The following is a 24315-nucleotide window of genomic DNA, read 5'->3' on the forward strand; positions in this document are numbered from 1 at the left end:
GCATAATTTATTATCCCCCAAATAAATGTAAGACTACACATGAAGCAAATACTTGGTTTTTGCACTAAAAGCATGACTGACTTTTATTCCTAAATTATAGCCTGAATTCCAGCGGTCTGAGAGATACAGGCAGCTATAATTGGAAATAGCCTCCAGTCACTAGTAAAATGAACTGGACATGAGCCAGTAACAAAGATAGAATTAAATGGCTCCTCGGATTTGATTAGCTTCTTACTCTAGAGCAATTGTGAATTACACAGGACTGAAACTGCACAGTCCTGGCCTAAACAGGCTATAATTTGCTTCTGCAGGAGAAAGTAATGGTGTGCACTTTGTGGAAACAAAGCTAGCTTCCGATTGATATAGGAACTGTAATTCAGCCAGTAATGTCATACTGAAAATGCGTAGCCTCCTTTCTCTTGGAAATCCAACACACATTTTTGAAGACTAGTTGAAAAGACAATGCAAAAAAATTACCTTGCACACAAAAGCCCGTTTCTACATCAGAGCATTGGAAATACCTACTGCTCTTCCATCCAGAACTGCTATGGATAGTTTAATGTGTTTCATTTGTACATATATAGACAGTCCGTATGTACTGTGCTTGTACACTTCAGAAGAAATCAAATGCTAAACAATTGCTCATTTTACAATGAGGTGTCACTACTTCCCTCAGTAAAATACTCTGACTAAAGCAGCAGAAAAGAAACTTAGACTTACATTCCCTTGGCCATCAATAGCATCTCTCTCCTTGTCCTCTTCATCTGCTGTGCTTTGCTACACAGAGTTTAAGAAAAGGAACGATTACTGATGATGGTCTGTTATTTTTGTTCTTTGATACAAAAAGTCACAAAAGCTCCTGCACTGAAGATTACTGGTATTCAAACTCTTTTGCAACAGAAGCAAACTCAGTTGCTTCTCTTGATTCTCTTGCTACTATATGGATCAATCAGCAAGTTCACTACTAATATGCAACCTCCAATTAAGCAGAAAGTTTTTCCAGCTTTCTAAAGACTGCTTCTAAGCCAGGTCTAGGCATCTCCTACACTCTGTTCTTCCCTGCACCTGCCATAGGCCATGAAATCCAAGGACTGCATTTACTACTGAGAATAAGGACTGGGAAGTCACATACCTGCTCCTTAAGGGTTTCTAGCAATGCTTCTATCTTTAGCTTGTCTTCTCTCACTTTTTCTAGCTCAGCTTCTCTCTTTTTGTATTCATCTTGTACTTTCAAAAGATGCTGGAAAAGAAAAGTTAAACACAGTTCATAGCCTTTCACCTCCTACTATTTAAAGAATATAAAATGAATAAACACTCCTCCATGCAGACCTGACAGATCATATTTTAACAATTAAAAGGTTAGGTACACAAAAAGAAGAAATCTTTTCTATACCCAAGCAATTTCTTTGCTTATTAGCATACACAAAAAGCATGACTTTTAATAAAATTTGTGCTATTATTTGCACAATTCAGCATAGCAGAAAAATGTGATGAGTGCTCCCACATTCGACATCAGTCCAGCAGTTCAGGATGCTTGCAGCAGCTGCCACAACACATCGTGCACTCCCTTGACACGCAAAGCTAAGAAGAAAGATGGTGTAGTGAATCTCAAACCGCATCTCAGAGATCAGCAGAATGATTTTCCTATCAAGGATAACCAGGCTGTGGTTGTGGATACAATGGTCTGCTCTGAGAACAAACTTGTAGTCTCGAATGTGTCTGTATTGAATGCATGTGAGTACAAAGACCTTACTGAACAAATCAAGAATCTGACAAGGGCAACAGAGGAAAAAAATGATTGATTCCCCATCAGAGCCAGAAGAAAACGATTCTCAGAAAACTGCTATCACCACTGGGCCTTTCAGAGATGGGCAAGATCATGGCACCAGGATGAGAGAAGATTAAACACTAATATGGCTAAGTCTTTAGGTTAACAGTCTTCCAAGGTCAAACCAGGATACAGACGTAGGTATTTCAGTTAATCCTTTCTTTCAAGCTCAGAAAAATACTTTAATATTTTTTCTACTTCATCTACAAAAAAAAAAATTATTAGTAATAAAACACTATTTGTTAATATTTACAAACGAACATCTTTTTCCCTCAGGGTAGATCCTCCAGAGTGCTCTTCCAGAATGATTACTTATCCTGGCAGTGGTACATAGAGAAGCCTTAATTCCCTGACACCTGCACAAAGGAAAATCTATTATGTCCTGCAGCCCCTGCCATTTCCTCCCACATGGATAGCTGACAGTGACCAAAGAAAGCTTCTGCCACCTCCAATGTTACAAATGCCAATGCAATTAGTTCCTACCACAGGTTCATCCAGTAAACAATCACAACCTTCACAATATCTCTTCAAGTTCTAATTTTAATAACGTGCTTAACTGAACTATTAGCCGAACTCTGTGTTTTGGTTATCTGTCTGGCTTAATACGTGAGACAAAACTGTTAAGGTGTATAGGGACCCAAAACACTTGATACTTAGATAAGGAAAACAGCAAAGAACAACACGTCCTACAGTTTCTGAGAGAATGAAAATCCAGTAAACTTTAGAAATGGCAGTAAAGCAAGCTTTGGATTTCCCCGTGTTGTTTGTGCTTGCAGGCAGGATTTACAGGGTTACAAGGGAAGGTAGGCACAGACTCAGTATTTCAAAAGTCACAATGTGGTCAAGCAAACAGCACACAAGGAATCCATAACTATGGATTGTTTTCATGCAACTCTTATCAGCTCATATCGAATCACTGTTTTGAGATTTTTGTTTTATTTTTTGGCAATACCAGAAATGACAGAAAGTTGCTCTCATTTACCACTGAAATTAACAAAATGCCTTTGTTTGTGCCCATGCTTTGCATGACAGCCCCTTTGCCTTTCTAGCAAGGCCACAGCTATAGAAAAACCTAGGCCCACCTGCTGCATTCCCTGCAGAGCCTGCTGGAGAAGTTTCAGCTGCTGCTCTTTGGTTGTGTCTTCATCCCTGCTTGCTTTGCCATGCTCCTGCTTCAGCAGTTCCACCTCATTCCGGTAGGCATCCAGTTGCCAGCGCAGGCTGTCATTTTCTTCTTTTAGGGCTTCCACCTGTGACACCAGTGCTGGAGAACAAAGCAGAGTTGGGGACAAGAAGTCATGATGTGCTCTCCCCACAGTGTGTAGACAGCTCTGTGGCTCACAGCTACACAGTTACAAACCCAAATAAACAAAATAAATTTATTGCAACCACTGTTCCTGATGTCTCTTTAGGAAAGAAGCTGCTCTGGACAAAGAACAACTCCTTAGTAAAAAATATCAAATATTCTAATAATCATGTACATATCTGCAGCTGTTACCTTGCTGCTTCACCTCAATTAAGTAGGATATGACAAGAAACAATCAAGAAGTGACAGGTATTTCGAGCATTACAATAATGCAAAATCTACGTGAAAGGAATGAATGAGAAGCCGGGCACCAAATGGAGCCACGATAAATGATGTAAAATAACAGCTGGCTGGGAGAAACAGCCCTCTGCTCTCTCTCATAACATAACCTTCAAATGCAAAAGGAAGAGCATTTTGTATGTTTTATATCTACGATTGTAGATACAACAATCTATGTAGATTGCAACAGAACATATAGCAGCAAATTCAAAAAGACATCAGGGGTTTGGAAGAACAGCAGTAATAGCCAAGGTAAAGCATCTGATACCAACATAAATAGCTATAAAACCCACTGCTTAAATATTGAAGTCCATCAATACCACGCTTGTCTACAGCAGGTTTCTCAGTTTCTTCTGAAGTTCTGGCACTGTCACAGTGTTATGACCTTTTCTTTGTCCTTCAGAATTTGCATGAATACACACAAGTTTAACGAGGTTAATACAAGGCAGAACACGTGTTAGAGAGACTGTACGCAAAATTTTAAACCTCAGCAGCACATAAACAGTCAGATCTGAGTGGGGCTAATAAAAGACTCCACTAAAGAGACATGTGTTTTATGTAAGAGCTGCAAAAAGTGATTTTACCTGATTCTTCTGTTTCTTTCATCTCTGATGGATCTTCTATTTCTTCATCAGACATTTCCATTTCCTCCTCTCTTCGAATACCCATTAGTTCATCATTATGAATGTTACGGATTTCCTAAGGTTCAGAAAGCAGGTTTTTTTCAATACAGATTATAAGGAACCAACCAGATGGATACAGAAACACTGAAATCTAAGTCTGCAAACTGCAACTCCATGATACAAGAAAAGGGAAACGATAGAAATTTTTGGCACTGACTACTAAATCTAGAATGATGTCTAGCATGAGTCAATCTGTCAGCACTACTGGCATTACTGATTCCTCCATCTTCCTTCTATTCTTCACCCCAGGGCAGGCAACTAGCCTTGTCTGCAGGGTTCTTTCTTGGTTAACTTTGTTCCCCACATGCCCTGCTTGACATCTGTACAACTCTCTTGCAGCCAGTGTCATCCCGTCCTCACATACACAGTATGCAACCTGACACACCTCCCTGGCATTTCTTTCTCCTGCCATACAATGTACTCTGCACCTTCCTGAGCAGTGCCCCGTGCCATGAACCTTGCCGTGCTGCAGTGTGATCATAGCTGTGATCCACAGCGCTGCCTCACTCTGTTCCTCTGTGCTGCGTGCCTGCTCCACACAGCCGCGTGGCTACAACAAAACCTACCTGAGATGGAGATCGTGCCAGTTAGACGAGGGAACTGCAAGTACACAGATAGAGGCCAGACACTGCCCAGGCACCTCCTAACTCATATCAACCCTGGTGAGCTTCAAAGCTTCTCTCCCTTCTGCATCTGTGCCAACTACCAGGGCTCAGCCTGTACCACACCGACTCCCCCTGCAGTTGCTGAGATCCTCCCTCCTCTGTCGCAGCCTTGTTCCACCTTAGGGATCAGAAAGGAACTGCGACAGTGCCCTCTGAGAGACCCCAGCTCCTGCTCACGTGTCCTTTCCATGCCTTTCACCTTGTCCAGGCAGAGCCAGCCAAACTCACCCATCCCTCAGCTCTGTCCCCTACTCAGGCTGGAGAGAACTCTGCACAGACCCACACTGCCCTGTTGGCAATACAAGGAAATACTTAGCCAGACTTACCCCCCTGCACAAAGGCAGCACAAGAGATATTCAGAAAGCAATGGCCAGTATTCAAGACAACAGAGGTGCCAAAAATACTCACTAGAGGCTAGCACAGCCGGCCAAGTCTCCCTACCTGATGTCAGCTTACCCAAACTTCACTCAGATTACACATCCCAGAAACAGCTGTAGGAGAAAAGACACAGAAGACCTACTTTTGAAATAAAATCAATGTTCAGCTCTTTGCAGATTTTACTCTAATGGCCTGAAGCTTTCAAAAACTCTGCTTGCTAGCACCAAACACACCTCAACCAAGCTCAGCCAACAGGTGAAATGCACATCCTTTCAGTTTGGGTGTGTGGATAACTTGGAGACTGCATTGGGAAGAGGGTAAGAACAAGGCAGACCAAAGCATGAGGGACAGGGCTGGCTGCAGCTCCAAAACACCTGCTGCCTGCCCTGGGCTTTCCTCTGATGCTATCACCCACAGGATTAATTCCAACAGAAGCTGTAGCAAGAAGATGCATATTAGGGGTCCACCTTCCTTCAAGAAAAGACCCTGATAAGGGAAAGAAAGCTGAGCCTAGTAGCAAGCGTCTCTGCAAGAGGCCTCACCACTGGTCTCACTGCCTCTTCGCACTGGGAGAACTTACCTTGGAACAAAAGACCACTCCAAATGGAGAGAGCGCTCCCACCCCAGTCACGGCAAGCAATCTCAGGCAAGCACAAAACAGAAGTGCTAGGGCTCAAAGAGGAGGCATAACCTGAATCAAGACTCTCCAACTATCTTTTTTTTGGTATAAAACAAAACATTAGCTCCTCCTTTACATCTGCTAAGAAAGGATTGACTAAGTGGGGTTTGGAAAGGAAGTCTCAGCAGTGCAGTCTCATGGGGAGGTTCACAGATGCAAAATTCCCAGGAAAACAGTCATTGTGGAGGATCAATCACTTGGTTTTTTTTTGTTTGTTTGTTTGTTTTTTACCCAAGTGGGATATTATCCAGCTCTATAGATACTTGGATTTTTCTCAGGTTGCAGCTATGCTGAAAGACAGCCCGCACATACCTACCCCACCATCACAAATGACTTCTGGATAAACAGTTACCACCAAATTGTCAACTTTGCCTAGAACAAATTTAAGTTTGATGTTAAAAGATCTTTACGGTGAAAGATGACTTCTGGCTTTTTTGGAATAAACTTGTTTTCTCAGTTTGTAATAAGGAACTCAATACATCAGAAAAACACAGAACCACAGGAAGATTTATGCTGTAAGCAGTCCCCCCCAAAGTATCTAAATTAATCCCTGCCCTGTTCAAAGAAGTGCTCCCTGCAATCCCAGATCAAGTGTTGTCCAAATGCTTCATGAACTCCAGCAGGCTCAGTGCCAGGACCACTTACTTCCCTGGGGAGCCTGTCCCATTCCCCGACCACCTCTGGGTGAAGAACTGTCTCCTGATATCCATCCTTGTTGCAGCTTCAGGCCATTCCACCTTAAACAGTGGAAAGCTGCTGGTGGGGGCCCTTCAGCTTCTTCTTCCCCAGGTTACAAAAGCCCAGCTCCCTCAAAATCCTGGCAGATACCTGCTGGGCTGCCACTGATTCACTGTCATCTTTCTCATATGGGCGGCTGGAGACAAGGGGGGCAAAGCAGTGCAACTGTGGTTTCCCTGGTGCCAAGCAGGGGAAAAGAATCAAGCCCAATCCCATTGCTCAAACACAGGCTGGTTAAGTGCACTTCCTTTTAAAGAGCCTCTCTCCTACAAAATCTTAGTCTGCTCAGTGAGCTACATTCTTTAATACACTCCTTTTAATAACCAAGGAATTGTTACACAGTTGCTGCTTAACCTCCCAGCAAATAAAGGCTGTGATCTTTTCCACTGATCAGTCTCATTGTTGTGAATTTCCTGATCTCTATCCACATAAATAAATAAATGATTGCTCGACCTTACTGAAAATTATCATAATTTATTCTCCAACATCCCATATGATGATGAGTGAAGAGCAGCAAGGAGATGGATATGTCCACATCCCCAGACAATTCTCCTTTAGTATATAATTTCTACGGTGTTATAGTCTTGTAAGGAGAATGTACAGAGAAGATATTGTGTCACTAATTCTGTACTGTGCATGAGTAGTGTGGAAGACAAATCTTAGAAGTCATAGGAATGTTCCTCACAGAAATAAACAGAACCCAAATAGAAAACTTCATCATGTTTCTGCTTGGCAGACAAATCATGTTCTTAGCTCAGATCTATCGTTTATTTATGCATGTGCAGATGGGATATGTGTAGAGAGGTTTAATCAGATACTTGATGCACTTCTGTTGCTAATATTACATATAAATTGGAATATCAATGGTTATTAAATATTAAATTTGACTTCACTAGAAAATAAGGATGATGTATGTCACAAGTGCTTTGCACTTGCACCTGAGAGTGCTGGATTAAGCACCACTTCACCAAAGCAACCCTGCAAAATATGTCCTATATGAAAGTATACATTCATCTACACTTCTTTCACATGCCCTAGATTAAACACTCACATCTTTCACAGAAATTATTATCCTTTAGAAAATAAAAGCTTTCCCCTTAGATGCTCATTATTACAGGCTTAGTTAAAAAAAGATGTGATCTTAATACAGTTAAGACTGAAAACACAGAGTAACATTTTCAGAGGTGGTTTAAGCAAAGCTGTTTTGCTTTATGCTGAAACAAGGCCAGGCAGATCCACACAGGTCTGAGGTGGGTTTAGGACTTCATGAGGATCTGGTGATAAGCTACAGAACAGCTCTGGAGCTATCACAGGTCATGGCTGGTAACTATGGTGTTCTTGCGGAGTTGTAGCTACCTAACATAATCAGTGAACTCATTTAATACTGTAGCTTTTTAACACAAAAAAACAGAGTATTTAAAAAAAATATTTAAAATATTTGTGTGCCGTTTCTTCCCTGTTCTGAACACTATCAGTAAAGAAGTGATGATGGAAGTCGTTCCTTCCATATCCCTCTGAACACACTACATAGCACTGGGGTGCTCTAACCACACAGAGGACTTTAGTACAGCCTAACCTTCATATGCCTGAAAGAAATCAACATACGAGTTCTGTTCTACAACATTCAGCAAGATCCAAAGTGCATGAAAGGTGCAGAAGTGTCCTGCAGAAAGCTACGTGCCTAGACTGGCATGCTCCTGGGATCTGAGTAGAATTTATGTGCTCTCTGGCTTGGTGCTCCACCAGGAGAGACCTCTGCGACACACACCACAACACTGCAGAACAGGACTTCAACGTCACACTGAAAGAGCAACTGAACAAGAAGCTGTGGTTAAAAAGCTATCCTTCCTCTTTAATAGCTATTTTACTGCTTATATATTTGAGTTCTTTTTACTGTGAATAAACAAACACTTCAAAATGCACACCTTTTACCATAGCCTGCACTGGGGTGGGTGTCATGAAGTGTCTCCAGACTTTCAGTTCTACCTAATCTATGCAGACAAACTAGAAATACTGAGAAAATACTGCTAGAAATACTGAGTCTGATCCACAACAGGGAGTCAAAACATCTGGTCTTCCAGAGAATTATTGGGCAACATCAGGCAAATGCTTCTTCATCCACTACCTCTCCTATCCCCATCTCAAGAGGATAAATCCACTAATGACTGCACAGGTCTCTCAGAAGTCATGCAATGAGGTCCAGCAGTCAGCAACCTTTGCTTTCCAAGCAACAAAACCAAAACAAAGAAAGAAGAAAATCCAAAGCCATCAAGCAGACTAGGATTTCTCACCCAAACCTGACTACTCAGCAGTGTATGGAGACAAGACACCGTCACCTATTTACACATCTGTCATGGGAACACTTAGACAACAGTGCTAAACATCCAACTCCCAAGTCCCTCAGCCAAGGATGCTACCTCATGCATTCAGGCTGGTATTCTTCTCAGCATGGTTTGGGGAACACTGGAAACCAACTGGGCTGTAAATCATCTTAAGGTCATGCTGAGATGAGAAAGCATACGCTTTGCCAAATTTTCAAAACATAAATGACATCATCTCTAAATTGCTGGCGTTTTCACAGTGAATAAAAAATTGCTATCTAAACACAGCAGGGTTACTTTAAAAGGCAGGTACTTTTCATAGCAGGTTTTTGTTTTGTTGTCGTTTGCTTTTTCCTACCACTTAGAAGACATCTGTGTGCTGCCAGAAGTAAAAACTGATTCAAGCCTCATCCAACTTAAAAAGGTTAATGAGCAAGAAAAATACAACTTCTTGCTTTTTCTTTCAAAACTATTCATACCCCAAGGTGACAATACTTCGGTTACCACTTTGAGCATTAACCTTTCTTAGGAAGGAACACAAAAATGAGATTCTATGGAAGAAGAGCTCTAACCTACCATGGGGCTCCTCTGTTCCTCTTGGAAGCCCTCCACATTCCCAGGAGCATAACAATCTCCTCCAGCCTTCCTCAGGCCGGACACAGAGCATCAAGATGTGCTCCACTGCCAGGTGCAGCCAAGCAATGGGAGATCCCTACTACACAGGTGACAGAAGGCAGCACATATTTCATCTCAGAGTCCAGGAAAAATATCTGACAAAATCATCACTTTGCAGAGACAATCTTTCTTTATCTTAGGTTTACTTTTTCTGATGTTGTATCTGAATCACAGAAGATCAGATAAGGGACTGAAGACTATTCTTCCTCTTGCAGGAACAGCAGTTTGAGTAACATTCCTTCTTCCATTATCCCCACCCTTGCCACCATTTTTAAATCCTTTTTTCACTAACAATGTTGCTGCATGACATAAATATATGAATATGAGAACATCTTGCCTCAAGTTTTCAAGACTGACCAGCTGCAATTATTTCAGTCTCTCAGATCTTCCAAGAAAAATGTGAAAAAAGCTGATTTCAGTGATGATACTTGTTTTCTTTAGTATCTCTCTAGAAATACTTGTTGCTTTAATATTAAAAACAGTAGAAAACAGATCTATATTTATTATTATTTTCACAACTTCAATTGGCATACAGATCAATATATTGCTTCTACTATCAGAAGTACAATGAGCAAATTTATTACCTGCAACACAAGAGACGACTGAGTAATTCCCATCTTACACTGTGAATTAAGACGTCATTACCCATGTGAGCATTGTGCAAACATAAAATCAATATCCTGACATGAAAGAGACTGGCTGCAGAATCTAACACAATAGAAAATTACCAACCTCTGCTTGTTTGCACCACACGCTGATGTTCTTACGCTGAGCTTTCGTGAAATGGTCCCAAGCCTTTTGTTTGGAGGCAGAATGGTACACGGCCACTATCTGCTCGACTGTAGTATCAAATCAGCAGTCAAATCAGGCCAGAATATCATCCAGAGAGGGCGAACAAAGGAGTAAAGGAGTAAAAGAGTGGAATCAGGCAGGTGGTTTGGCTAACCTTTGTCATAACACTGTACTGTGCTGAAGCCATGCTCAGGACTCTGTGCCTGGAAAGGAAAGTATGGACTTCACCAGGCCACGATCAACTGGGAAAACTTCATCTGCACTCAAGTGGAAAAAATGAAGGCAGATGTTGCACTGAAAAAAACTAAACACTCAAACACACTGAGCAACACTGCTTGTGAGTGCAACAGATACACCTAGGTAGCATGCGCTCTCTAACATTTCCTCTCACAACTGTGAAAGCTAGCACTTTGGATGTTCTTTCGCCCAAGGGGTCCAGTCCTAAAGAACACTGCACCAGCCTGAGCACTGCATCCAATCCATCAGCCATCAACTTTTTTGTTTCCTTAGGTTTCCTCCTAAAATATTTTGTTTCCTTAGGTTTCCTTCTAAAATATTTTTCTAAAAAATTTGCAGAGGTATTTTGGAAATATGAAGTGCCTCTCCTAGGATGAGAATTCACCCAACAGCAGAAAGCACACCTAGCTGTTTTTTTTTCCCCCACAAATGTAATCTTGTAGTAGGCATAACTCTAATGAAATAAAATCATCTCTCTGCTATTTAGATTAACTAATAAATCTGGAAGTGTCTCAGATACCACTAGGTGTTTTGTAGAGATGAGTTCCATGCTGCTGTCTATTACTACTTACTGTGCAGTGCTTACTGTATTGTCTTCTGGACCACATGCCCATATTTTTTACAGAATTTAAAAAGAAATAAAAAAATAAAATAAAAATCAAGTGTCAGGTAAGTAACAGACAAAATTACTGAATATAAAACCAAAATTAATACTGTTCATATGCTAGCCAAGGGGCTCAAGGAGACTTAGTACAGTTATGGAAAAAGTACTCTTAAAATAATCAGACTTACTTAAAGAAGGGATGTGTAAGAGGCAATGAGTGGTTTGAGGAACTGTTATAAATCACATTCTGGAATAGACCCAATGACTCTTCCTTGATTTCATGATTTAATAAAGTACTGGGACTTGAAAGACCCAGGTTCAAAATTCTACTCTGCAACACGTTTACACTAACTTCTTACATTGTGACTGAGAACGCAGTGTTGAGAACACTCTACTGCTTCCTACCTTTGGTGAATAAATCCTGTACATTTCGCTGAGGCATCAGATTACCAGGAACTTACCTTGTCTGTATACAGAAGTGCAATGTTGAAAAGATGATAGAATTTCTAATAGACTATAATTAAAAGAGGAAAAAAATTAGGAATTCATGCTCTCCTCCCCCAAGATGTGGACTCTGACGTCAATGAAAAGTTCCACAAGAAAGTTCTAATAAGTTAATGACATATGCTTATAAATTAACTGTAGCTGAGTAAAAAGGATTGCCATTTCTTTTTCCTGGAACTTTTTCAGTATGACCTCATCAGACTCTAGAAATTAAGCATCTTCTCTACAATAACAGACAACCAACATTCAGTGCAAAAATACTACTCACACTGAACCAGAATCCCTGAGAGAGCAAGTTTGAATTTCTCTTTAGCTTCTTCCATCTCCTTCTCATGAGCTGCCTTCTCATTTACCAGTCTGCGAATGTGGCTGTTGGCCGACTGAATCATAGAGTAGAAGTTGTTCGCAGTCCTTCTGTTCACTTCTCCACGTTCTATCCAGGTTAGCAACGTCTGTACAGCTTCTGAGAACTTTGCGTCATCTGCAGCAAGAAAGGACATCTTTAGACCACGGAAGTGCAAGTTTGCCTGTATAGATTTCAGATCCTTTCCCTGATGTCACTGAACTACTCTCTTTCAAAGGTCATCTTATAGTGGCAAATCTGGATTCTTGAAAGCACAGTATTATCCAAACACAAGACTACACAAAGGAATGCAAGTCTAATACCAAGCTGACAGCAAACTGCCTTTTGAGACACAAAAACGAGGAGAAAATCAACTGCTAACAACCTACTGGAAAACTCCATATGCCTATTTAGACATATTCTTTCATGACAGCAAATATTCTCTCACTGGAAGAGTCAGGCTACAGATTCGGTTTAGGCTTCATAAAAGGTCTTGGGACTTAGGCCAGTCATTTTAACATAAATAAATTTTGGAAGAAACCATTGTACTAAAATATACCTTCGTTTTTACAAAAAGACAATTCTGAAAAAGAGATAGCTGGGAGAGCAGCTCATGGCACAGAGCTGAGAGCTAGGCACAGGAGACGCACTGGTGCAGTAAGGCTTATAAGAATCTTCTGTTTATACTCAGAAGCCACAGGGAACACTGAGCAGCTTGTGTGCTGCCTGAGGGCTCAGTTTGAATGGTCTTTCTTGGGAAAGCAAAAAAAAAAAAGTATTATCCATCCTGTCTCACTGCCAAAATTCATATTCTAGTAAAGACCAACAAATATAAACTTCAGCCCAGGCAGTTAATTAAATTATATTAAACACTAAAAAATCAGGATCATCACAGAGCCAGTAAATTAGATGAGGGTAGATGATAAAGAAATACACAACAAATGTGGGAGCTGCCACAACTGCAGATGGGGAGAAAGAGATGTATTCTTGATATTAAAACACAAAAAGTCCAGCAGCACACATCCTTGTATTAGCTGTTACAGGGTCGCAAAAGGGAAGTCTATGCCACCTCTTCCAGAATATAAGTGATGAGATTTTTAAATCCACCTCTATAACAGTCCAACAGCATTTTTCCCCCTATATTTTCTATTTCCTTAATATTATAAGTAATCACCACCAGCTGTTCTTTGTGTAAACTTTAACGTACAATGTGAAGCATGAGGAAAGTTACAAAACTACACCATCACCTCAGTTCCGTAAGAATACCACTGGAGAATACAACTCCCTACCTCAGTACCTGTGCAGACACGTGCATGCCCACGGCACCACCTACCTTTTAGTTTCTCAGCAATGATGCTGCACTCGTGGTCAGAGTAATGGACGACAGGAGGTGGGGAGGGCGGGCGGAAGCGTTCTTCTTCCAGCCTCCTACGATGGCGCTCCTCTCTTGCCAGCATCCGCTGCTTACATTCCCACTCATACAGGTCATCCCGAGCCTGTGCAAAATCCACATGCAGGCGCCCAGTGTCCTTCTTGTCAGTGCTGGAGCCCAGCCTGATGCGATAGCCTGGTGGTGATGATAACAGCGTTCAGGTAAGACAGGTGGGTCGCACAGGGCAGTATCTTAGGCTCCATAAACCTAGCAGGGCCCACCTGCAACTCCCACCAAGCCAGCAAGTCCCTGAACAGAAGAGTTTATTGAAGAGCTTAGTGCACAGAGTGACTCTGGAAGTGGAACTCTGGAGGTGATTCTCAGAGAGAGGCTGTTAAAATATGGGCTAGATAGACAGGGAGGTGAATCAAAAAAAATTGGGGCAATCCCAAGCCCAAACACAGGCTGGGTGGAGAATGGATTGAGAGCAGCCCTGATGAGAAGAACCTGGGGGTGTTGGTTGACAAGATCAACATGAGCTGGCAATGTGCATTTGCAGCCCAGGAAGCCAACCGTGCCCTGGGCTGCACCAAAAGCAGCGTGGCCAGCAGGGCAAGGGAGGGGATTGTCCCCCTCTGCTCTGCTCTTGTGAGAACCCACATGAAGCCCTGCATTCAGCTTTAGGGCCAACAGCACAAGGTGCTGGGAGGTGTCCCTGTCCCTGCAGGGCGGTTGGGGCTAGCTGAGCGTTAAGGTCCCTTCCACCCTAAGCCATTCTGTGAGTCTATGAATTCACAGGGAAATGAGAGCTACTGCAAACTTTTAAAGAAACACTCAGCTTCCTCTATAGAATTTACTGGACATTTACCCAAGTAAGATGGGGATGGGCTCTGATTGTACCTCATCCCAATATTTTGCAGAGCGCCCAAGGTAACAAAGCATTGCTATCTTTCCTATCAGGCACAGTTTTCAGATATTTAAGCAGAATTGCAGCAATAGCACAAAAAGACATGAACTGACAGAACATGAGACAAATCTTCCAACGGCAACAAACAAAGCCTTTCATTGTAATTATAGAGACATCATTACATCCATATCCCAGAATTTTAAGCTGCCGTAACAGACAAAAATACACCTACCAGAAAGATAAAGTGCTTTGTCCACCATGAATTCCTCAGCAAAGCGGATATGACAGAAATTCTTCTTACTCTTCCGAATAGCTATGACTTCTCCACACTGTTCAAACACTTCCATAATGATCTGCTCAGTCCCGTTTTCTGGCAGTCCCCCAACAAACACGGTCTTACAGCCTGGGGGCCTCTCTCTTGTTGCCGGAGGGGGGAGATCTGAAAACAGCAACAGAAGGAAAAGATGTTAGGTTTGTCAGAACACTTTCTATTCATTTGCCCATGTGCCCTAACAGGGGTCCTGGATTCCTTCAAATGTATGACTAGCAAATACTAGCAAATCATACTAGCAAATGTGTGATTAGTTGTATTTGACTTGATTAACAAAGAGTTGTACAAGCATTGGTGAGGTGCTCCACAAGAGCAAACACATTTACCATCCTGTTTCCAAACAAAAGATCTCAGGAGTGTGAAGCTCTCCAAACACTTTGCCTAAGGCTCACTGGTTCCTATCATAAAACTTGAGCAGCAGCTAGGACCTCAAAAAGTTATCACAGGAGGTGTTACACAAACACAGCTTCAGGGACTGTCCAACCATACAGAATAAGTAGAAAACATGTACAGAGGATTCTAAAGCTATACTGCAGGCTGTGAAGTCTGTGCCCTGAGAGTGTGCTGGCAGGATTTCCGCAGTCAGGGAAAGCCTTGCAAAGCGCTGCGGATTGTTTTGAAACAACCTTCAGTTGCCCACACTGTGATCCCCAAATCCAATAGTATTTTTATTTAGGTATCTTTCACTGGATGCAGAGATGCAGGCCAAAGCCTTGAACAACATTCGATGATTTATTGGTTCAATAACGTGTACGGTACTGGACTGTGGCCAGTGTGCTAAGGGACAGGTATGCTTGGGATAGGTAAGATAATCAGTGCTGTGCTTAATTACCCTGCTGTGGTCTCTTACGGACAGGCACTGCCCAGACAGTGAGGGAGCTGTCAGCTTTTCATCCTTCCGCAGTAGGATGATCCTTGAACACTGCTTTCTGCATTGCTTACAAATAAAAAGCTGTTTCCAGGACAGTTAGATGTTAGTTTTCTCTTTTTTTTTTGTTCTTTGTTTTGAGGGAATGGTATACTAATTGATATATCACAAGACTAGGCATTACCAGAGTTTTACTTAAAATGCTGGGCACGGGAACATCACAGACTCTCACTCCTGGGAGCCCATCAGATTTGGGTGCCATCTGGTGGCACCTTCTTGTGAATTATATAGTGACATGCAGCTAAAAAAAAAATCTGCATCTTCTCCACATAGTTAGCATCATTTTTCCAGGGGACATCATTTTTCTGAGAAGATTAGGTAAATTCCTCTTTTTCCAATCAAGAATTTCAAAGCTCTCCTGCCTGAAACAGCCCCACAGACTTCTGCAGGGCCCCAACACTGTGGCTGAGCTACACAGGCTCAGGGGAGAAGTATGCCTGAGATTGCACTTCATATTTCTCTCTCCCAGTTCATAACTTTTGTTTATTTTTCTACTTGAAAATTTATTGTTGATGCTTTACTGGGTGTGCTTCTCACTCGCTGCTGGCCTGGCAGTAAGCACAGCTCACAGGATCTGGCACCTTCTCTGAAAACAAGGCAAGCAAAGCCCTGCTTGCAGGCAAAGCTCTGGCTACCTGGCACACAGCAATCTCAGGAAGACCGGGGGAGTGCTTGCTGCCAAGTTGCTTGCATTAACATGAGGGCTCACGCCAGGCTCTGCCATATGTTGGTACCCACCACAGAAAGCAGAAAAAGGGAACATGATCATGTGCAGCTCCTGCCAACCCCAGTAATGTGAACCAAGTGGAGGTGCCCCATTCTAACCACAGGGTGACAAAGGGGCCATTAAAAGCTGTTAACTCATTTCACACATCTTGCAAATAAGTACCTTGTGTGGGAAATCCAGTCTCATGACAAGCACATCAGAATGGCTACACTACTGAGTGTTCAGTATTTTTCCTATTTTCTTCGAAGGGAAAACTAAGACTTCTAAGACCTGCCCTCTCCCTCTGCAATAGCACCTTCCTGTTCAAATCAGAGTCAGTTTAGTGAAGTGATAAATGAAGCAGTACAAGCAGCATCCCACTGATAATGCTGTGGTAGATCTGCAACCTCTGCTCCTGCTAAGCTGGCTACAAGTAAGGAGGATTCAAAAGCAACTGTTACATCTTGACATGAACTTTGCTGACAGCAGGTACAGGCTCCTGCAAACGTGAGATGCATTCCTGAATCTTGATCTGGCCAAGAACTATGTCCTTGCTCAACTGCCAACAGCCTCCCACTGCTACTGGTCTGCTCAGAGTAAGATTACAGCACTGCAGTGCCACAGCTCAACAGTGCTCTGTGGATGATGTTAATCACATTAGGTCACGTTTCTGATTTTTCAAGTCAAACACTGATTGTATTGCAGACGGTCACGTAACAAGGAGTGACCAAGGCCCCAGCACCAGTCAAAAAGATCAAAGGAGAATAAAACATCCCCATGGAGTTCATATGTTCTTTCCAGTGGGGAGGCAGAGCTGATCACTGGTGTAATTAATACAGTTAAGGTGTTGAGGAACATTTGCCCAATGTGCCCTTTGTAAGTACAGCCTTGTCCTCCCAGTCTCCTAGGTGTCCAAGTGTGCTGTGCACTTCCATGGAACATACCAAGCTTTGCTCCGTGTCTAACAGGAGTACCCAGTATTGAGAAGGTCCCTCCTAAATCTGAAACAGCCTCGGCAGTGTTTTAGATGTGATGTAGGCCCAATACAAAATTATGGCAAGATGTACATGATGCACTCTGAGAGCAGCTTGCACAGTTCATGTTTTTCATTACATATATAACAAAAGGAAGCATTATAAAGCCTACAAGCAGGAATGCAAGCCAAACTCAAGAAACATTAATTACAGAAGCTTGAAGAAAGTGGCCTGCTCGTTATGATATCCTCCCTCATGCGATAACTAGCTTTAGAAGAGGAAAAATGTTTGAATATGTAAGATTGCAACCTAGACCCCTGAAAGAGAGGCCACCAAAACACTCAGAAAGATGCAGACCTGCATTTTATTTTTACATAAAGGCATGGTCTGAGGTTGCTTTCTGGCAAAGAATGTAAGCCCACTCTCCCCAGAGCAGCAACAGGTCTCACTGTGGTATTTGGCAAAATACTGACCAGCTCCAGGTTACCAATTATCTGGCTGCTGGACTTAGCACTCTTAAAAGGTCTAACAGATTCTCATGGCCACAACACTAATTACTAATTAGCAGACCAGGAACTAGCTTCACACCATCATTTGGCAAAAACTAAACTACATGTAAACTCTGTACTGCAGCTGTACACATTTCACACTTACCTACTGGAGCTACACCTGCACACACAGATTGATACCACCTATAAAAGTGATGTTTATGTAATTATCTATGTGATTTAGGTTAGAACTCAGAAAACAAGAATGACATGTTCCCAGCAGGAACATTCTTTGATTCCCACTACAGAATAAGGACCACAGAAAGAAGTCAGGTAGGAAAGCTCTTTCCTCAGGAGCAACACTAATAGGAAGAGGAATCTACTACACCCATTATACTACGTGCCAACACGGTAGCCTCCATTAAGAAGTGCTGAAAGCTGTCGTTAGATGTTCAGTGAGGTTCAAGAACAATTTCAAGTTATCCAGATGGAATCCACAATCATGATAGCCCTGTAATAAATCTCAGGGGAAAACAGGGAAGTCTGCTCCTAATTTTTTTCTGATGAGGAAGACAGCCAATGGAGCCCAGATGGTAAGCATTACGGGGATTTAAGGTCTACTGTGCGTTAGAAGGCAGATTCCTGCAGAACACCAGCTAGAGCTCACTATCTCAGGCTCCCACCATGCTCATGTGAAACACAGCTGGGTAACTGCAGGTTTTGTTAAGGCTGCTCTTGAGTTTTTGCTGCAGCATGCAGTCCACACTGAACATTATTTGTCAAACATGCTGTATTTTCTGAATCAGCCACTACATAGTTGTGGAAAGCAAAACAACCACAGCATTAGCATCAATGACTTTTTTTCTGAACCCTAAAAAAATGAGGAAACATTCCTTTAATTCCATGAGACAAAACCACTGAGATCAGAAATCACCTGTTATTTAGATTTTTCAGGATCGGGAGACAGAGGTCATGAGCATGGCTTCACACTAATGCACGTGCACCAGCATGTGGCAGAAAAAAACAATGCAACAGCAACGCTCCCCCAGAGGCATACGGGGCTGCAAGCATGGGATAAGGCCAAGCAACACTTTCCCCAGCAGACAAGAGGTATTAATATTGCAGCTGGCACTTATGTCCCACCACTATTCAGCTGTGTAGTTTCCAGTTCTGGGGACTGAAATATTTTCCTTATTAATCCTTATTAATCTAACTGAACTGTAAACACTATATATTGAAATTACAAACACTCAAGGACAAAAGCAGATTTTTCCTGCAGCTCTGTCACCTGTTTTTCAGCATCATGCTTTTGAGCATGGTGACTCACCCCACAGCAGCTATGTCCAGGCAGTGCAAGGGCTCTTCTCTCACATTCTCACATTTTTACATACATATTTTTATACACACATATTCATATACAGATAGAAAGAAGATAAAACATAAATAGACACTTACGTGGGTTAGGTGGGAAGAGAGTGCAGCTTTTGCAGTGAATGATCTCCTTCACAGCAGGCATATCTGGAGGAATGGGAGGAGGGACTATCCCTAAGCCTGGCATCATGGGGTTGATTGGAGGGATTCCAGTCATCATCCCAAGAGCAGGATCAAAATCTAAATGGGGGAGAGAATTAGGGAGTCAGTTTTGGACTTATACAGCAATTGTTCATTCAGACAGCAAATTAAGTACTCCACCCACATGCATCAGTGAAAATTAACCGAATAAACAACAACACAGAGGGATATAATTCACCAGAAAATTACATTTATACCCTTAGAAAAATTAAAAAAAAAAAAAAACAAAAAAAACAACTATGTCAATTGCCTCAGCCAAATAGACTTTCTCAGTTAAATAAACTATTTCCCTTTCTACTCCATAGATACCATCTCTTATCTAGCATCAAAACCTTTCCCAGTAAGTATTATATTGCCCATATAAAAAACTCTATGATGTATGGAAACAGTGTAAAAGCAAACTCAGCTCAATTTTATTAAGTAGCTAAGTAGTGCAGACAGCTTGTGACATGGTGCACTAGACAGACAAGTGTAGGAATTTCAGCAGCTAAGAATGTGCCAGCAGAAATCTGGGTAAAATGCACAGGAGCATTTAAGGAAATACTTTACCATTAAGTGTAACCTGCAATGGCAACATACATCTCTGCTTAACTTGTTTCTAGGCTTTATTTAGTATTCTGACTATATCTGAATAAGTAGCATTTTATTCTGACTTTGCTCTTACATTTAACCTCCAATGCTAACTAAAGCTAAAGAGAATTATCAAACGAGAGGTATTTTATCTGTTCTGAAGCTGTGAACCCTGAGGAAGCAGTACTTGCATGCAACCAAAATAGAAACCATATATATAAATTCCTTAGAAAGAAAGCTCATGAGCTTGAGAATGTCAGCAGCTAAACTGTAAAGACAACCAACACCACCAGGGCCAGCTGGTACTATCAGGTTGAGATCTCAGGAATAATTTCCTCTTGCAGGTGCACATCATCTTCTCTACTGTCTACCACCATTCCTCTCTCTGTAGCAGAAGAAACTCCGAGGATCTAGGCAATCCCCAAAATACCACAAAACACTACCACCGAATATATTATCCTGAGCACTACGGAACCTCTGAATCTGGCTGCTTTTTTCAGATGTAGGCAGATAAGATTTGTTTTGCAAGGCACAGATGAAAATTACAAATAGGCAGAACTGAGTGGTGCAAGGCAGCACTCTCCTTTGATCCTAAGCTGGCATTGTTTCAGATTCTATTCATATCCATTAGGCAGGCAAGCAGCTTTGTACTCTTCTCTTCGCAAATACTACTTAGAAAAAGCTTTGGCTGAACAATAATCTGAATGCAAGACAGATTTTAGCGTACAAATGGGATGTCTGAGTTTGGTAGCTGAATTTTATTTTCCTTTGTATTTTGAAGTATTTTATCTGGGGCTGCATTTCTACACAGTTTATGTACATTGTTTTGTTCGCAGTACAAGCATCGCCATTTCACACCACACATGAACAGTGTCATAGTACAAACCCAAATCCTCTGCCATGAAGCAAATCTTCTGCCATGAAACAGACTTTTCAGAGAAGGGAAAATAAACTTTCCTGAAGCCAGTTGTGGAAAAAATGCATTTAAAGATACATGTGAATTTTATCCTTATGAGATATACTGGTTTATTCACAATCACTTAACGATGAGGTATCTAATCTGTGATACCTGGCTTGCAATGTGTGACATTGAAGTTACAGAATTTTAGTATTTAAACTTCCATGTAGATTTGAGAAATTATGCTGCTGAAAAGACCAGGCAGACAGCACTGTTTTCAGCTATTTTAAACAGTATTTTCACTTGTCTAAAAAAAGGATCAGCACATATGCTGGTGCCGCACAACTCCCCTGAAACATACACTGGTTATTAGTTTACAGAGGAAATAGATTGCAAGGTACAACTTTCAGATCTAGGGTTAGGCTGGGGCTGAATGATCAATGATATACCTGTATGTCTGCTATCGTGGGGTAGGATTTGCTTCTTCTACTGCAATCCTCCATGCAAGCGTTCTTTGGGCTGGGGTTTGGCTCACAGACTTGCAGTAGCAATACTTCTTTCAGATTTCAAAGGTTTACAATGGGATGCTTGTTGCCAAAAAGGAGAGAAGTGACACCTATGCCAGCAAACTCAATCCCAGCTGTGAAGTTTTGAACCATTCTCACAAATACTGCCTATCCCAACCACACCCTGCCCATGCTGCAGGTAACGGAGCAGGTCCTGAGGTACCCCTCTAAGAAGCACAGATGAAGCCATGCCATTTTGGCACACGCCCACAGCCCATCACTCCTCCACAGCTTGTGCTATGATAAACACAGCTTTGGTATCTTCCCACAGAAATCATTGTTGAAATGGCAAAGAAACTCATTATTTTCTTGGAGCTGTACTCCGAAACATCAGCAGGGAGAATCTGGCCCTTGCCCACTACTGCCCATAAAAAGCATCTCCAAGGAGGAGGAATGGCCAAAGCTCACACTGCTGAGGCAGTAGGGAGGATGGGGGATAGGGAGCAGCAGTGATCTGCTGCAAAATGCAGGCTGCTGAAATGTCCATGTGTTAGAATCTAAAGGTCCTGCTTGTCATCTCTGCACACTTTGGCATACGTACACCTATGAGATCAAGAGTATTTCACTGCTGGCCAGCAGAAAATAGACACAGAATGAAGGAAAAAAAAAAAACAGGAATAGAGTGTAGGTATCGTTAAACATCAGAACTCATGACAGCCAAGTCTTCCGTCTTTGGGAAGCAAGGTTCACAATGCTGTTGCAGGGAAATCACACTAGCTGGCAGCAAAAGGTGCAAAATATGGTGTGCTTCAGCCACCTGTTTACCATCCTTGGCAAGGACGGTGGCTCTTCCTCCCAGCCCTACTCTGGGCTACCTGCCACATATCCAGAACAGACAAGTGAATTCGCTGCTACCGCTTTTGTAAGCCTCTAAATTAATTTTCTTCATATTCTGTAATTCTTCATACCAATGTGAGCATGCAGTCTCCTATTGTCCTGGTAATTTGTTATTCCTTCAAGGTCAGTTGACAGGAATGGAAATTGATGCCAATAAGAGAAAATCCTTAATGGAGTAACACAGTAGCAGAGGAGCCTGAAGAATTGGAAGGAGAAGAAATCTAAGACAGGCAGGTGTTTCCCTGATTAACCTACACCTACAGCTTCCTAAAAAGTGTGAATTGATAGGATTATCAGAAGCAAAAGAACTGGCGGGGTAGTGAACAACTACACCGTAAAGAAAGGTAGAAAGTGTATACACAGAGGGAAACAGAACTTGTGGTCTTTGGATCTGTGGTGACCCCCACTGTTTATTGCTCAACCAGCAATATTCAAATGCTGGACAACTTGCCACCTTGCCTAGTGGTCTGCTTTTCCTGTTAAGAAGCTAAGCCTGTGGCTACAGACCAGCACCTGAGAGGCTTAAGAAGCAAAATCAGAAGAGTCAGGCTCCATTTGTAAGAAAAAATAAAAAAGAAGGAAAAAAGTCTTCAAGGACTCTAACGAGTTCAGAAACAGGCCTGGCAGGTGCTGTTTTGTTTGGTGAAAACTGATAACCTTTAATACAAAGACTGGCTTTACCTGGATGTCATGAAAGATGCTGTGTATTCATTTTAGATACTGCATTCCTGTCAAAGCATCTCCCAACTACATGCTTTACTTCATCTGTAGAAACAGTATTAAGCTAAGAAGTTCTTAAGCATTTTTAGCCATTTTTTTTCTTACTGTGACCTGAAATTTTAATCTCACCTGGCTTTAAACAAAGATGGTCCACAGCATTTCAAGCTTCCACTGTCTCTCTCTTCTTTTTATTTTTATATAGATACTACAAATATGACTGGTCTAAACCTCAAACTATCATCAGGCTTGAGAACTGATCCACATTCACCAGAGCATTCTGCTCTTGCAATCAGATCAGAAAAAACATTGTGCTCCTTCTAAAACGTTCTTAGTCATTTGTGCTGGCTGCAGAACTCCTGATCCCAAAGTCTTCTCTCAAAAGGATCAGGATGAACACTACTCAGAAGACCAAAAGCCTTCCCCATTCTTACATCAGGGAATGGGAAACTATCCTCAAACTTGTATACACTCCCAGTACAGACTTCTACTGACTTTCACTTGGCACATGTACATGAGCAGGAGAAAAAGACATAAAAGCATCAGTTTTAAAACACTGACCTTTGAATAAATCACTTGTAGACATTATAAGCTGTGTTTGAAATGCATTAAATGCCTACTGCATATAAAAAACATTAACTAAAGTGAAACAGGTTCTTCCCAAAGACTTGTTTGAAAGAAAAGGTGGACACAGTCTGGATAACTCACGTACCAGGCAGGAGGGGCTGTCCTGTCATTCCCATGGGAGCCATCCCTAGATTGTTCATCGCAGTGGCCCAGGCAGTTGGGTCTGACATTGGCAAACCCATCGGAATGGAGTCTAGGCTTAGATTTCTGCCACTATCTGCTGAGAGAAAAAAGGTGATGAAGAGCTCAGTGCATATCTTAAATTTTCTGCTGGACATACATTACTCAAGAAGGCTGTGAGGTATCAGCATACAAAAATAGATTTGGCCCTAACATATAGAAAAGGGCCAACTGAAAAAAAAAATCAAGTAGATGACATTTCAGGGAAGCAAGTCTATGGAAGAACTGACTTCCAAAAGCACATAAATTATGTTTTGTCCGTTACAATGCACAGCTCTAAGGGACCTTGAAGGAACATTGATTAAAGATAAGAATTTATGAAGAAGGGACAAATGTTCAGCAGGCATAAACTGCCATAATTGCACTGAATTTGGAGATTGCCAGTCTGCTCAAGCAGAGAGTATTTCCACTCCCATTTGACGACATATCTTCCCTTCTAAAAGGAGAAATGAAGCAGAGAACAATGTTTCTGGCAGCTGCAGTTCCACTGTTATTTACTCAACATCTAGCAAAGTTACCTGGGGAACCAGGTGGAACCATTAGCATTATACAAATATCTGGCTTCATGTTAAGTACTCAAATGTGCAGTGATTTAGTGGGGTCAACCATG

General features: G+C 41.8%; 1 protein-coding gene across 5 annotated transcripts in view; it reads right to left on the reverse strand.

The window, feature by feature from the left end:
• Positions 1-24315, reverse strand: part of ENOX2 (ecto-NOX disulfide-thiol exchanger 2) — a 43092-nt gene that overhangs the window by 6749 nt on the left and 12028 nt on the right. For 2 of the 5 annotated variants that reach the window (XM_072042860.1, XM_072042862.1), the window contains 10 exons: positions 23611-23742; positions 19194-19349; positions 14544-14750; positions 13366-13599; positions 11958-12170; positions 10285-10391; positions 3998-4112; positions 2911-3092; positions 1133-1240; positions 721-777 (listed from right to left, as the gene is read on the reverse strand). In XM_072042860.1, coding sequence (XP_071898961.1) covers positions 721-777; positions 1133-1240; positions 2911-3092; positions 3998-4112; positions 10285-10391; positions 11958-12170; positions 13366-13599; positions 14544-14750; positions 19194-19349; positions 23611-23742 — 1511 coding nt within the window. Of the gene's footprint in view, positions 1-720; positions 778-1132; positions 1241-2910; positions 3093-3997; positions 4113-10284; positions 10392-11957; positions 12171-13365; positions 13600-14543; positions 14751-19193; positions 19350-23610; positions 23746-24315 lie in introns of all 5 variants that reach the window. The other 3 variants (XM_072042859.1, XM_005020627.6, XM_072042861.1) reach the window with 2 other exon arrangements.

This window comes from Anas platyrhynchos, chromosome 10, assembly GCF_047663525.1.
Source record: "Anas platyrhynchos isolate ZD024472 breed Pekin duck chromosome 10, IASCAAS_PekinDuck_T2T, whole genome shotgun sequence".
NCBI lineage: Eukaryota > Metazoa > Chordata > Aves > Anseriformes > Anatidae > Anas > Anas platyrhynchos.